The sequence below is a fragment of the Microtus oregoni genome, unplaced genomic scaffold (genome assembly GCF_018167655.1).
Source record: "Microtus oregoni isolate MIOR12 unplaced genomic scaffold, Mior012 000015F_ref0000493, whole genome shotgun sequence".
Lineage (NCBI taxonomy): Eukaryota > Metazoa > Chordata > Mammalia > Rodentia > Cricetidae > Microtus > Microtus oregoni.
Window position 1 is genome coordinate 37,083,978 of NW_024543074.1, and position 15,935 is coordinate 37,099,912.

General features: G+C 49.7%; 1 protein-coding gene across 1 annotated transcript; it reads right to left on the reverse strand.

Annotated features, from left to right (window-relative positions):
* Nucleotides 1–6,364: 6,364 nt before the first annotated feature.
* Nucleotides 6,365–15,657, reverse strand: Aldh3a1 (aldehyde dehydrogenase 3 family member A1). The gene is made up of 11 exons (XM_041664429.1): nt 15,548–15,657; nt 12,090–12,256; nt 10,717–10,948; nt 10,142–10,227; nt 9,670–9,878; nt 8,653–8,770; nt 8,231–8,372; nt 7,399–7,565; nt 6,862–6,961; nt 6,477–6,607; nt 6,365–6,379 (listed from the first exon to the last, which is right to left on the reverse strand). The coding sequence occupies exons 2-11, from the start codon at nt 12,249–12,251 to the stop codon at nt 6,365–6,367; spliced, it is 1,362 nt and encodes a 453-aa protein (XP_041520363.1). The 5' UTR covers nt 12,252–12,256; nt 15,548–15,657.
* Between the last annotated feature and the right edge of the window lie 278 nt (nt 15,658–15,935).

Below are 15,935 nucleotides of genomic sequence, written 5' to 3' on the forward strand. Positions count from 1 at the left end.
ATTACTTTTTTACTATCCCTCCGTATTCCACTGACTGCCATCACTTTGCTTTTAGTGTTCCATCTACTAACCTAAAAGAACCTTATAAGAGATATCATTGGGTGATCTTGCCACAAGGGATGGCAAATAGCCCCACTATTTGCCAGATATATGTCGCCACGGCCATTGAAAGAGTTAGGCTTAAGCACCCTCAGCTGTATATCATTACATGGATGATATTCTACTGGCAGGACCCACCAAAGCCTCTGTGCCAGATGCCTTTGGTGACATGCAAAATCAGTTGAGCCTAGCAAATTTACAGATTGCTCCTGAGAAGGTTCAGACCCAATTTCCTTATCAATATCTCAGGCATCCGTTATTACAAAATGGTATGAAGCCCCAAAATATCACCTTGTGATTTGACCATTTTCAAATACTTAATGATTTCTGAAAGCTCCTGGGAGACATTAACTGGATAAGGCCCAGTTTAGGGCTTTCTACAGATCAATTGCAACCGCTTTTTAACATCCCGATTCATTGTTATGCAAGAGATGGACTGATGAAGGGTGCCAATGTATTACACTAATTGAAAAGACGCTGCAGCAAGCTCATGTACATTATATAAATTACTCTAAACTTTACAATTGCTCATTTTCAGCTCTGATTATGGACCTACCGGAGTCTTCTGGCAGGAGGGTCCCATATTATGGCTCTGTTTTCAAGCTTCACCCTCCAAGGTGGTTGTGGCTTATCACCAATCCCTTGTCTCCTTATAATTCAAGACAGTCAAGACTAGTGTCTTGATCTTTGATAAAGAGCCAGATAAAATCATTACCCCCCTATTCAGCCAGTAACTTCTATGGCTTCAACAGCATAGTGATGACTGGGCTATATTTTGTAGCAATGTATTGAGTCAATTTGATAATCACTTTTTTAAAGATGCGCCTGGTTATTTTTCCCAGAATCGTGAATCTTCAACCCACTCCAGGAGGTCGTGTGGTATTTACAGATGGCTCCTCCTCAGGCATTACTGTAGTCATCTCTCAGACCGTTGTTAAGCGACTTTTCATTGAAACACGATCAGCACAGGTTGCTGAAACTTGCAGCCTTAGTTCTTGCCCTACAATTATTCCCCTCTGAAGTGCTTAGTATTTACACAGACAGTCAATATGTTACCCAAATATTTCCCCTGCTGGAAACAGCCACTTATATTGCCCCTATGTCCAGGGTCCAAGATTCCCTGCTTCAGCTACAAGGACTTTTGTGGCAATGGTCTTGCCCACTGTTTATAGGACATCTGAGAACTCATACCCAGTTTTCCAGCAATCTTAGCAAGGGCAATGAGTTGGCTGACTCTTGCACACATGCATTCCTAGCTATGTCCACATTTGATAAAGCGCAGTTATTACACTGATGCTTCCATCTCAGCTCTGGGACCCTGCACCACCACACTGGGAGTCACCAAAGAACAGGCCACCCAGACAGTTAAGGACTGCCCTTCCTGTGTCGAATTTCTGCCCATGCTCACCACAGGAGTGAACCCTAAAGGGCTCCTGCCTAATCATATTTGGCAAATGGATGTTGCCCATGTACCCAGCTTTGGTAAATCACAATATGTTCATGTTTCTGTTGATACATTTTCTCATCTCATATTTGCTTCTGCTCATTCCGGGGAAAAGGTGAAAGATGTAGAAAGCCTTTGTTTCCACGCTTTTGCATATATGGGAGTGCCCAAGCAGCTCAAAACAGATAATGGACCTGCTTACACGAGCTCAGAGTTTAAGCAATTTTGTGAGGCATATGATATCACCCTGAAGACAGGCATACCATACAATCTGCAGGGACAGGCTGTGGTGGAATGCACCCATCATACCCTCAAAAGTTACCTGGATAAAGTAAAAACGGGGGACTCAGGGGCTTTCATTCTGTCTCCCCATGCTTCTGTAGCTTATATCTTATATATTTAATTTTTTTTTTTTTTGGATTTTCGAGACAGGGTTTCTCCGTAGCTTTTGGTTCCTGTCCTGGAACTAGCTCTTGTAGACCAGGCTGGCCTCGAACTCACAGAGATCCGCCTGCCTCTGCCTCCGGAGTGCTGGGATTAAAGGCGTGCACCACCACCGCCCGGCTTATATTTAAAATTTTTTAACTGTGGACTCTAGGATGGTCTGCAGCCGATCGCCATTGACAACCACCCATAGAGTCTGAAAGAATGGTTCGCTGGAAAGACCTCTCCTCCGGACAGTGGTGTGGCCCAGATCCCGTTCTGGTGTGGGGCCGAGGGTCTGTTTGTGTCTTCCCACAGGACGGCGAGCACACAATTTGGGCTCCTGAGCGTTGTGTGGGCCCTGTTGTTCCTGAGCCAGACCATCCACACAGAGCCACTTTGGGCCTTTCTGAAGAACGCCCCCATTCTTGATGCCTGTGGGCATCCAAAGCACGGGATGGCCAGCTGTGGTGGGAACTAATCTTAGTCTGGGAAAAGTTTCTATCCCAGAGGATTTGGAAGAAGGAAATCTTACTGACATGACTTTCACATTAGAGGATAGCTTATGTTTTACTCAAATTTGGAATAGTAGTCTTTTGGGTGGAGCTGAATCCTCTTTTCTTAATCATTGTCTCATGCTAAGTAACTGGTCAGTTGCTGATTTTGCACCCAATGCCACAAATGCCTCAGTCCTGGGCTTGCAGAATATTATGGGGCCAGTAAATTATGGGACCCCGCTGCTGGCCAGGTCCATTAACCTATAATTTAGAGTTACCACTCCTTTGGGGAGACTGTGTAGTTAGTACCCCTTACCTTCTCCATGGCTGCAGGGATGTTTGGCGGTATGGACCTAGGCCTCCCATAAAAAAAATAAAACCATGGATTCACCTCCATTTCATTATCGTAAAGCCCTGCAAACTGGAGTGGTCCCAGCCTTTGGTGGTATGTTTCTGAGTGGACCCTCCGCTTGTCTGGATGCAGTAAGGCAGGTGGCCTGCAAAATATTTGCATTTAATACCACTGCAGCTGAAATACATCAGACTATTTTGAGCATAGTTTAAAATCACAACACACTTGATATAGTAGGAATATATATGTATATGTATTGCCACTGGACCTTGTGTGCTGTCGCCATTCTTTTTTTTTATGGTTTATTTAACTTCCACTTTATGTGCATTGGTGTGAAGGCGTCAGATCCCCTGGAACTGGATCTTCAGACAGCCGTGAGCTGCCATGTGGGTGCTGGGAATCGAACCCGGGTCCTCGGGAAGAGCAGTCAGTGCTCCCAACAGCTGAGCCACCTCTCCAGCCCCTGTCGCCATTCTTTTTGTGGTCACTAATGATTCCCTTTTGAGAGATGCTTTAGATTGTTCTTACAGTGACTGCTGCCTGCGGGGGGGGGGAGGGGGGGATGCTGGGGTGCAGAGACCACGGCATAGGTGGTGCGCGTTCCAGGCATCGTCCCCATGCCGGTAAACGCTGGGGCTGAAGAAGACGGTGCTTGGACGGCACAAAAGAGACTTTGGCACCACTGTAGCCATTGCTGCTGCCGTTGCCCTCGGTGTGACTTCTGCAGCTGTTTCTGGCATTGTCCTTTCCCAGTCGGTGGTCACGGCAAGCGCGGTGGATAAATTATCGGGTGAGGGTGCTACTGCACTCAGCACCCAAGCAATATAAATGCTATGATACAATTGGGTCTTCTCAATTTAAATCAACAGATCATCCAAATTAATGAAACCAGAGTGCCCCCATTGGCTGGGGACCAGATTTTGCAGAGCCTTCAAATTGCCAGTCGGCTTATCAAGGAAGGGAGCGGCACCTTAGCCCTGGGTCTTTTGGCCCTGGGAATTGTAGGATTTATTTTATTCCACCTATGCCGGTTTCGCAGGCAGCAGGCCCCGGACCGATTTCATATGTGATAAGTTATGCTGTCTCTAGCTACAGGCAATCCCACAGCACAGTCATGGTTAAGCATACAAAGTAAATGAATATTCAATGACAGGTTCTACATGGGGGGGGGTGCTTATCAACCTAAGACAGAGGGCTCACAAGGCCTGGATGAGCTTCTCTGAGACAGGTAAAGCAAGTACCAAAATCCTATGTTATCTAAGACAGAACTTCATTTATATACAAAAGGGGGGACCTGTTGGGCCCTTCTGCCCGGGATGTCTGTTTATTGCCTGCTGACCATTGCTAGCAAGTATATCTTGCACCTCCTGGCCTAACCCCAAGTTCTTTGTTCAGCTTAGTTGTTTACTGATTCGGCACTGAGTACATAAACTTCCAAACCCTGGGTTTTTCCACAGTGCTGCAAGTCCATATATATAGACCACGTTCTCCCTTCAATAAACAGCATTCTCTTAGCATGAATGGCAGGGTTTCATGCTCTAGATCCTCAGCTTCTCGTTTGCAACTTGATACTGCAGTTGTGCTGGTGCTACAATACACCACTATATGGTGGGTGTACCCCTTCAATCCCAGCACTCAGGAGGCAGAGGCAGGTAGATCTCTGTGAGTTTGACATCAGCCTGGTCTGCAAAATGAGTTCCAGGACAGTTAGGACTGTTATGCAGAGAAATCCTGCCTTGAAAAACAAAACAAAACAAGAATGTGAGAGCCAGAGACTGTGGATGATGACGAGGAAATGGTGTCCTCCAGACATAACAGGGCATCAGCATGTGTGAACTCACAGAGATTGTGACAGCAAGCTCAAGGCAAACCAAACCCCAACATGGAGAAGGGAAGTGGGCATAATGTCTCCCTAGCTGAGGAATTATTGGCAGTGGATAGGTGCTGGGAGAGCGAGTCCATTTTCTTTAAGAGTTTTCCCTAGTGAGTCAACTATGGTCCAGAGGGAGGTCACACATCTAGGAATATATGAGCAGAACAATTGGACTTGTGAATCATAGACCTTTTGGAGCAAGACTCTACCATCATCTGCAAGTAACTATTCTCCCTTTGAAAGACACCTATTGGCCTACTATTGGGCCCTGGTGGAGACTGAACATTTGGCGATGGACCACGAAGGTACCATACAATCTGAGTCACCCATCCTGAGTATTATCTGACCCACCAAGTCATAATATAGTAGATACACAGCAGCAATCCATTATTGAAGGGAAATGGTGCGTATATGATTGGGTTTGTGCAGGTCCTGAGGTTACAGGCAAGTTACATGAAGAAGATACCCAAATGCCTATGGTTTCTACGCCCATTACAAGGCTGTCTGCTGCTACGTGTGCACCGATAGCTTCATGGGATGTGCCTTATCATCAGTTGACTGAGGAAGAGAAGACCAGGGCCTGGCACTGATGGTTCTGCATGATATCCAGGCACCACACAGACGTGGGCAGCAGCAGCATTACAGCTTCTTTCTGGGACAACCCTGAAGGATACCAGAGAAGAGAAGTCTTCCCAGTGGGCAGAACTTTGGGCAGGGCACACGGTCACACATTTTACTTGAAAGGAGAAATGGCCAGATGTGCAATTGTTCACTGATTCATGGTCTGTAGTCCGTGGATTGGCTGGATGGTCAGGGGTTAGGAAAAAGCAGGATTGGAAAATCAGGGAGAAAGACCTTTGAGGAAGAAGTATGTGGAGAGATCTCTCAAAAGGGGCAAAGGCTGTGAAGGTGTTTGTGTCTCATGTAAATGTTATCAAAAGGTTGTGGGGAGCAAAGGACGTCTTGAGAGTGTGTGTAAGGCACAGATGAAGGGAATGTGTATTGTTGGCGTGCCCAGGTCACAATCCCAAAGCCTCAGACTCGGATTGAAGGCTAGCCCTCTCTAGGAATCTTTGGACTCCACAGCAGATTGGAACTGGAAATTAGTGACTGGAGGACTGGGTGGTGGGTAGGACAAGCCTGGTTCTGTGACAGTGGGGGCTGTTGGCACTGACCACTGTGCTGTCTCACAGAGAGAACCCTTTCATAGATCAATTCTCAGATCAAATGTGATTTGAGAAGAGTATTGCTAGTTCCAGAGCCACTTTGTCATCAAGGCTCAGTCTCCTTTATTTCTTTTCACACAGACATCAGGATGGAGCTGGCATCCCAAACACGACATGGGGAAGCTAACCGTCATCCCCAGCCCATGGCCTCCTACCTCCCATGAGTTAATGTCAGGGGAGAGAGCTTTCTCTGTAGGCTTCTCAGAGTGATTAACCCTTGAAGGACTTGGGGTCTGGGTATAAAAAGAAGCACTGCACACATGACTTTCCTTCAGAAGGCTTTATTGATCTCTGCATCCAGCAAACAGCAGAATGTGCAGGGGTGAGGTGAGCCATCTGAGAGTTGAGCACATGCAGGTAGCAGGTGGGTGAGAAGCCAAGATGAGGCTCCAAGAGCAATTTTCCAAGGACAGGACAGCCAGCAAAAATGAGTCGGGTATAACAGTTGTCTTAGTGCCGGGACATCTGTGAGGACAGGAAGCCCACATGAGACCCAAGGTCCCATGCCCTGGTCCTTTGTAGTCCTCCATATTCTTCCATGCCCCAGGGCCTTGCCTCTCACCTTGACTGGGCTTGGGGGGTATCTGCCCTTGTGGGCTTCTTCGTTCATTAGAGACCTCAGCAGGCAGGAGCGGCGGTGGGAGAAGGTCTCGAAGCTTTTCTTGCCATGGTAGGCTCCCATGCCACTGTTCCCTAAATGAGAGGCCTGTTCAGGGCCAGGATCCCAGCCCATCTTGTCCTAACGACCCTCATGAACTCCCTGTCTAACTGAGCCTCACGGGAAGTAGTCAAACCTTAGAGTGCCCCCTAGGCACCTAGGCCCGGCAGAAGAGTGCTCAGAAAGAGTCTCATTCCAGGCATGCCACTAAACGGTGGTGTGACCCCAGGCTTGGGGTCCCTACGGAAGACCAGAGTGACCAGGACTAAGATCCCAGCACCAGACTTACCCACACCCCCGAAGGGCAAAGTGGGCACAGTGATGTGAACAATGACGTCATTGGCTGTCACACCGCCACTTGATGTCTCTGCAATCATTTTCTTGATCACCTGTGTGAAGACCCAAGCAGCCACCTTGCAGTCCTGCATCCTCACCACCCTTTCTTTCTGAACATGTCTTGGAGCGTCAAAAATAGGGACTAATGGAAGCAGAGCCCCAGCCACTAACTCCGCCATCCTTAGCCCCTGCAGCGTCTCCAGCCCTCTGTAAATATCACACAATCCTCAGCGCTGTATGGGGAAACAGCAGCAGTTCCACAAGCCTGTAGCAATGTCTACAATCCACAGCTCTAGGAAGGTGGAACGGTCCTAACCTTAGAGCCAAGGCCAACGAGGTCCAGCTAGGCTAACTGATTTGCCCACGGCTGCATGTCTAATGAAAGAGGAAGCTGCAAACTTGAACCCAGGCCTGTGGATCTCTGAGTCCCCTTGCATGTGAATGCCATGCCTAAGAGGCCGGGAAACTGGGAAGGGGACCCTAGGCCTACCTTGTTGTTGTTGGAGAACACGTAGAGCGCCAGGGGTTTCTCACGCTGGTTGATGAATTTAATGGCCTCCTCCAAGCTTCGAACACACACAATGGGCATCACCGGCCCAAAGATCTCCTCCTGCATCACCTTGGCCTGGGGGTCCACGTCCACGAGAATGGTGGGAGCTAAGGCAGGATGTGAGCTAGAGTCTGTTTGTGCTGATTCACCCCCATCCCCAACACACACATGCACGTACAATACACGCACGCCAGTGCCAACGTGTAGTTCCTGCTTCCATTCTTTTGCAAATGAAGCTGCCAAACTTATGTGAAGACTTGAAGTGCTCCTCTCATGCCCACTTCCTCCCTACCCCCAGTCCCACACTCCACCATGGCAGACCATGGGGAGCTCTATAGACTAAGCTACACAGTGGAGCAAGATCTAAACCCTGAAGGGACAGTCATTACATCTGCTGACCCCATGTATCCATCCCAGAACTCTCCAGCCTCCTTGATAACTGGGGACCAAAGGGACACCAATTGATGTTGCCCCCAGCCAGGACCCTGGGAGCTCCTCCCAGCCTGGCCTGCCTTGAACTCTTGGGGGCCTCTGCTGTCTCCATTCCCTGCTCCCTTGTGCAGACTGGAGATGAAGATGGAGGCCTTGTCTCTGCCTTGTGGGAGAGGTCTCTGGAGCTCCAGAGAAGGCAGATTCTGAGCACCACTCTTCTGAGGCCCCCAGAGCTTTCTGCAGACCCACTTGGGAAAGACTTCTTGCTGAGTGTCTGTGCCCACTTTCTGTAAACTTGCCGTAGACGCTGGTAGTCCCGACAAGCAGGCAGAACACACACCTATGTATCGTGAAGCCGCATCCCAGGTGCCTCCATGGGCTACTTTCTGGCCCTCAATCAGGCCTACGACCCTCTGGAAGTGACGGTCATTGATGATTCTCCCATAATCACGGGACTGCTTAGCATCTTCCCCATAGAAATCCTGAGAAGAGATGAGGCCTCAAGGAAGTCTTGGTCCTGCCATGACCCTGATCTCCTAGCCTCTGGGCAGTGACTGTCTGTGGGTGGTGGAATCTGAGTTGCGCCCCTCCCCCACCTCGTTATGCTCTGCACCCTTCCCAGTTGTCTGCGGTGTGTGAGCACATTTCTTCCATGAGTAGAAGAGAAGTACCTAGTATTTCTCAAAGTCCTAGAAGCTGATTGAGGCAAAATACACCCCCTATGGCTACAGCTCCCGACTCGCATCTGCGGGTCATGCTCACCTTCAGCGACTTTTTGAGCTTCTCCACGATTTGGTTCTGAATGGAGGGGTCGCAGAGGATGTAGTCTGGGGCCACACAGGTCTGGCCACCGTTCATAAATTTCCCCCAGGCAATCCGCCTATGGACATGCAGTCTGTTAATCATGAGCGCTCCCTTGAGACTAGCCACAGGCTCAGGGCCAAGGCACTGAAGGGCGAGCGATGGAGGACAGCCCATGGGCCGCGTGCTACCACGGTGGGTAGCAACCACTCACTTGCAGAGGCACTGAGAAGGCCCCCCACATACACCACAGGGGTTCCCGCAGCCAGAGTGTTTAATGTCACGGGTGTCAGGGAGGAAATTCTGAGGCTATCCTGGGGTGAGAGCTCTGTTCCTTTAACCACATTCTTAGAGTCTTGCATAGCCTCTTCCCTTCTAATGGGGTACAGAGATGGCCAGAGGCCTATCTAGTACAGACATGAGTCCCATCCTGGACTCTGAGCAAGTGGCCCTGCGCTCCTGGGCCTGCTTTCCAGATCTCAGTTGGGGATCTCCTGCTGAGGGGCAACGGGGCTTGGTAAAGGTCTCCAAACCCTGAGTATCCCACATTTGCTTTCCTTGAAGCTTCTCCTTGGAGTACCACCCTTAGTGATGCCCACAGAGTCAGTGCTCTCTCTGGAGGCCCCCCTCTAGGAAGATTTCTATGAATGGTTTCCATTCAACTTCTCCCATCCCCAACCATGGGCTCCTTGGGGGCAGGGACCATTTTTTTTTTTTTGATTTTTCGAGACAGGGTTTCTCCGTAGCTTTTGGTTCCTGTCCTGGAACTAGCTCTTGTAGACCAGGCTGGCCTCGAACTCACAGAGATCCTCCTGCCTCTGCCTCCCTAGTGCTGGGATTAAAGGCGTGCGCCACCACCACCCGGCAGGGACCATTTTTATTACTCGGTGCAGAGACTTAGATCTTTGGCACCATCATGTGTTGAAAGGTGGATAGGAGCCCAAGCCTCTGCAGCCAGCCAAGCCCAAGCCTCCTCACCGGCAGGCCACATCTAGATCACAGTCCTTGTCCACGTAGCAAGGGCTCTTTCCTCCAAGCTCCAGGGTGACAGGGGTCAGGTGCTTGGCCGCGGCGGCCATAACGATCTTCCCCACAGCTGTGCTCCCAGTGTACAAGATGTGGTCAAACTTCTGTGTAAGCACCTCCGTGGTCTCGGGGATACCCCCATTGATCACTGGATACAGATCCTTCCCGCAAAGAGACAGGAGGCTCAGCAAAAATCAAGCCTCTCCTCACTCCCCGCACAGAGTGGGCACTAAGAGATTGGCCCTTCAGCTCTGAGCTTATTTGGGTACCCAAGCAGGTAAGTCATTCTCCTAGCTCAAGGACTCCATTTTCCCTGCTGTTAGAAGCTGGGCTCCTCCCACCTGCTCTAATAACCTCCTGTCTCCCAAGCTTTAAACAACTGACCCCCATCACAGTCATCCTTGAACTCTAGAGGGCACCTCACCTTATCCAGGTACTGAGGGATAAGGGTGGCTAGCAGGTCTGCCGTATTCTCACTCACTTCTGAGGGCTTGAGGACTACTGCATTTCCTGCAGAATACAAGGTCAGGGTCATCCTGGGGAGACCGCCTCCGAGACTCTTCCTACCCAAGGACCAGGCCTCGAGATTCCGTTACATCATCTGTACTCTTGGAAGGCAGTGGGAGAGGCTAGACATGGGGGCATGCCGTGAGAACACCCAGGCACACGCTGAGAAACACAGGTACACACGAAGGAACACAATGCAGGGAGCACACACAGGTGACACAGGAACATCTGCTACAGGTACACACACTGGCACACGCTTTCAGGGGCCGTACCACCTGCCCCTCAGCAGTGCTGGGAGACTAGGAAAGAAGAAAGGACACTCAGAGAGATGCCCACACTAGAGAGCGAGCAGCTCTGGCCTCTCCTGTCACACACTAACAGAGAATCCTTACCCCCACGCCCACCCTGACCCCCCAGGTATATGGAGAGGTCATCCTGGAGGCCTGGCTACATGGTTTAGCCACCACAACCTCCTGGAGCAGTCACTCTTACCTGCAGCAATGGCACCCACCATGGGCTGGATGGTGAGGTTGAAGGGGTAGTTCCAAGCACCTATGACAAGGACTGTGCCCAGGGGCTCCGAGTGGATGTAGGACTCATCCTGCTGGGTTTGGGGAGTCTTTGCCACAGGCTCATCCTCAGCCCACTCTGGGAGTTTCTTAATCGTGGTGTCAATCTCCTCCAGCACATGCACGATCTCCTCACTGTAGGCGGTCCACTCATTCTAGGGAGAGGCACCACGGGAACGTGAGCCGCAGAGCCAAGGCTCTGCTGCCCTGGTAAGTTGGCTGTTCAACATGGGGTCCGTATCAGGGTGGTGGGATACTGAGCTGAAGAGTGGCCATTGAGCTATTAGGTCTGAAAGGTCCCTTCTTCCCAAGGTTTGTAGGATGGGGGTGCTCCAGGACCCAGAGCTGGTAAAGGAATGAATGAAACTAGGTCTGGCCTGAGGAATGGGTTTGAGGGTCATTGGTGAGGGAGAAAATGTATTGTCTGGAAGACTTACAGACCACACTGAGACCTGAACCTGAGAAAGAGCTTGGGAGATTACAGTGCTGAGTAGACATGGGTACAAATCCCACCCAGGAAAGAAGTGCCCGAGAGTGGCAGGGTAGAAGCCAGAACTACAGCGTGGGGAGACAGGAACTGGGGACAACAGAGCCTCCTGGCATGGTAGGGGTACAAGAAAGAGGGAGCACGGGGGGGGGGCAAATACACATCTCTTTCCTGAATTTTGGGAAGCCAAGAGTGAGTTTTCTCCTTCCTGTCTTTTATGGTGGGAAGCCTTAAGGTGAGTGAGCACTGATGGGGCAGAGGATGGGCACCACAGGGAAGGTGGAAGCAGTCGCAACTGAGTCCTGGCCTCAAAGTAAAAGGCTTGTGGTTCCTAGCTTGCTCAACCCAAGGGAATAAGGAAGAAGCCATGTGAAGTCCGATCCCTCTGGAGAGCACGGCCTTGCTGGTCCTTGGTGTGCCAAACCAGGTAGAACAGGGAGGGACCAAGGACAGAGGGAAAAGGCAGGTGGCTGTGGCGGTGGGATAGGATGGGGATGGGGATAGGGTAGGGGTGGAGAGGTACTTGAAACGGGTTGATGAAGAGGCCAGACCATAGTGGAAAAGCAACAGGTGGAGGGAAGAAGACCCTGTCTAGAGGTGGTGGAAGGAGAGGGCGACCCTGCGATCTTTGCCAATCCTTTCCGAGCCTCCTTTTCCCCTCTATAACATTGCCTCTACACGCGCAGCGTTTGGGAATAAGTGCAATCCTCAGTGAAGTGCTGGGCGGCGTACAACTGACGCCCTACACTGTCCCCGTGCCTGTTACATCTGTTAGTCTCTTTTTGTGTGGCCGCCTCCCCCCCCCTCACCTTGTGTAGGTCCCCGGCCAGTGCAGCAATGATATCCGCTTGGTGCTCAGTGATCATGCGCCGCAGCGCCTCCAGTTGCTGGTTTCGGAACTGCAGCGGGCGAGTCTTGCCGGAGTTAAAGGCATCCCGCGCCTGGTTCACAGTGTCACTGATCTTGCTCATAGCACCTGGAGGTACAGAGAGAGCATTTTGCAGAATAAGGCCACATCCACGGCTCTGGGTTGTGCTTTGGAACCAGCTCCCTGTCACTGGCTCGACCCTCAGTGCTCCGCCACTATGTTAATTTTATTTGGATAAAGACCTCTCCTAGAGACTGGAAAATGCATTCCTGCTGGAAGGTCCCTTTTTCTGACTCAGATGGCTAGGCCTTTCTGATGTCTTTAGACATCCTAGGTTAGATGACAATAATCTGCAGTGAACTATACCCATCCGAAGCAGAACCTGTCATAGGGTGGAAGGGGGCACCCTCCTTGGCATCTCTCCAGTCCGACCACTTGCAAGTTGGGACAGCTTCCTTCCCTGTAAACACTCGAGGAGGAGCCTTGCGACCAACTCCTTAGATTAGGTTGAATACATACAGACCACGATTCCACCTCTTACCCATTTAAAGGAAAACTAACACCAAAAAAACTAACACATATCCTTTCTGGCTACATCATTGTGCTTGAATGTGCTGGTTGCCTGGCTAAGCTGAGCCAGGCTTAGCTTTTAGATCATCACATCATATGACATAGGTCAGTGCCAACAAAGGTCTTTCAGTATCTCAGGTTCTTGTGCAAAATTGCAGAGGTGATTCTTGCTTCCAGTACAATAAAAAAACTCGCAAATTGGTGTGGCTCTTGGGGGCCACACCATATCCAGCAAAGGCCTCTTGAAAATATTTGTAGGGGTTGGGGAAATGGCTCAGCAGTTAAGAGCATGCAGTGCTCACCCAAAAGACTCACATTTGATTCCCAGCCCCTCCCTCACCTGTAACTCCAGTTCCAGGGGGTTCTAATGCCTTTGTAAGCATTTATACACACACACACATACACACACACAGAGAGAGAGAGAGAGAGAGAGAGAGAGAGAGAGAGAGAGACCCATACACATAATAAAAAATAATAAAAATAAATCTTTACAGAGCAAAAGAGATAATTAAAGATTTTAGAGAAACCCATACACATAATAAAAAATAATAAAAATAAATCTTTGCAGAGCAAAAGAGATAATTAAAGATTTTAAAAAGTAAGTATTTGTAACACTGAAGTTCTGTGCAGGAGATTCTAGTAACCGCAGCTCCCTAAGCAACAAGAAAGTACCTACTGTTTGCATGTGACAAACATACTGGGAATAGCCTAGCACTGATGGCATCACGTGGTGGATTGTTTAGACATAAGATAGAAAACTACCAAGCACATTCACCAAGGCTCTGCCTGTCACACATGTGCCATGGGGAAGAAAGAAACATGTTTCCCAAACAACAGGTGGGGTATGTATGCATGCATGAGAGAAAGAAAAGCGAGGGGAGGGGAGCTACTGAGGGAGTGAAATAATTGGTCATTCCCCACCCCCTTCCCTCTGTCTTTCCCTGTCCGGGGACCTGTGCTTCTACCACTGAACCGCACCCCAGCTGCAGCGATGTGGCTTTTCATTTTTATGGCACTTGACATTTTGCAGTGATCTTGTTTTCCTGAATGTTTGTCGATCTTTGAGTGGAGAATACATGGTCATGGTGCAAAACTGAACAAAAGAGGACACAGATTAAAGCCCTTTGCCTTCTCCTCCCAAGAAGCTGTCATTTCTGCCAATCCCTCACCCTCCTTCCAGAGATATTTGGCCCAGCACTGTATAACATTTAACACTGGGGTGTGGAGGAAGTTATTCTCATTGTACAGAAATACAGCAAGTTCCCCTGCTAAGCCCTTCCCCCATATACTATTACATGAATACAGTATTTAATGATGTTGGATATGGGTGCATGAACCTGCCTGATTTTGCATTCAGATTCCTCCCACCACCCTCACCCATAGGTGTCGACCCTTATACTTCTTCCCTAGGGAGAGGCACCCTGTTGGCATCCAGGCTTCAGATCTGGACATGCCATGCTCTGTTCCTTCTCCACCAGGAGGCCGGGTAACTCCTTCATTGGGACCCCTGGGTAGGGATCTGTAGACTCAGCCTGTAGACCAGTTCTTCCTGCTGGCCACAGCTTCACCCAAGCAACCCTGCAGCAAGATAGTACTTTTCTTCTTACTCTTGTGGTCTAACCAGAGTCACATGGCCTCTGCCACAAATCACCAAGGTAGGGGACCAAGGAAGGGAAGAGCCTCACGTGAATGGGCTGGGCTGAGATCACCCCTCAATGTCATCTCCCAAAATTAAATGGTCTTTAAGAAGCTAGGTCTCTGGGTCTCCTCTGTGAGCCAGTTAATCCCGGGGCTATTCAGAGTTACTGACAGATCCATGAAAGCCATTTGATGCTGCACCTGGCACCTGAGTGGGACACGAACTAGGTTTCCTCTCTCAGAACCACCCCACTTTGGGGGTTACACCTTCCTTCTAGACACACCCCACTCTCAGCAATCCTTCACTCGCCCCTCAGTTCTCATAAAATCTCCATAGTAGAGCTGCTGAGATGGCTCAGTGGGTAAAGGACTTGCTTTGAAGGCATCAGGACCTGAGTTTGGATGCCAAGAACCAATAGAAAGCCAGATGTCGTAGCACATTTCTGAAATATCACAATCCCTGCTGAAAGATGGGAGACAGAGAGGAGTATCCCTGGAATCTCATAGACCGGCTATCTGGTATACCTGGATAACAGTCAACAACAAAGAGTAGAGACCCTGCCTTGAACAAGGTGGGGACCAAGCAATCAGAGCTGTCTACTGGCCCACACATATGCCATGGCGCGCACGCACACACACACACACACACACACACACACACACACACACACGGAAAAGAGAGAAAAAGAGACACAGGGAGAGACAAAGAGAGGGAGAGATTAATTTTTAAATGCACCATAATAGCGCTCACAAAGAAAGGTCAGTTAAGCATTTGTTCCACAGCTGAGGACAGTAAGACTGAAGACGTCTCAACATGCCTCCTCTGTCCTCACAGGTAACAGGCACTGAAGTCAGCCTTTGACCTCACAAGCATCTCTCTCCAAGACACGTACTCAGCTATGCAGCCCTGCCGCCTTTCTAGGAGGCAGAGAAGCTTGACTGTGTACACCAAGATCTCTCACCCAAAGGCCACCTCTCTTTCTGTGTTTTGTGGGTCTCTGGGACTTTCTTGGCCCAGTGTTGCAGATGATAGAGTTCCAGGAATCTGATGCTGGACATTCAATGCACCCAATCAGGAAATGTTGGCCTGGCAGGGTCTGGACCCATTGTCCTCAAAATAGATGAAAGCCTTGGATTCTCAAGGCCCATGTTCCCACCTAGAGACGAAGTAAGGAGGATGAGGAAGATTACCTTCTACACAGCCTTCTCCAGCAGCTGGGATCCCTGGAGTGAGCAAGAGCCAAGAGAGGACACATTTAAGTACCCTCCTTCCTTCCCACTTGGTCCCGCTAGTCCTTGCCCAGGAAGTTCGCGTGATGAGCTAAAACAATATTCAAACGTGGGTGCAGCATAATCCGGATCTCTCCTCCACACAGGTTTTGAAGATTAGGTCTCAGGCTGTTTGTTTTGTTCTGCTCTGAACTGCAAGATGGGCCTGTGAAAGCTTGTATGGGCTTTTAGCCAACCCTCAGAAGAGCCTGTTTGCCCTGGGCGTGGGGGCCACTGAGTGATTCAGCCTGGCATAAAGCTCATGCTTTTGCCAGATGCTGTTCCATGAGTCCCCTGTTATGTAAGGTCT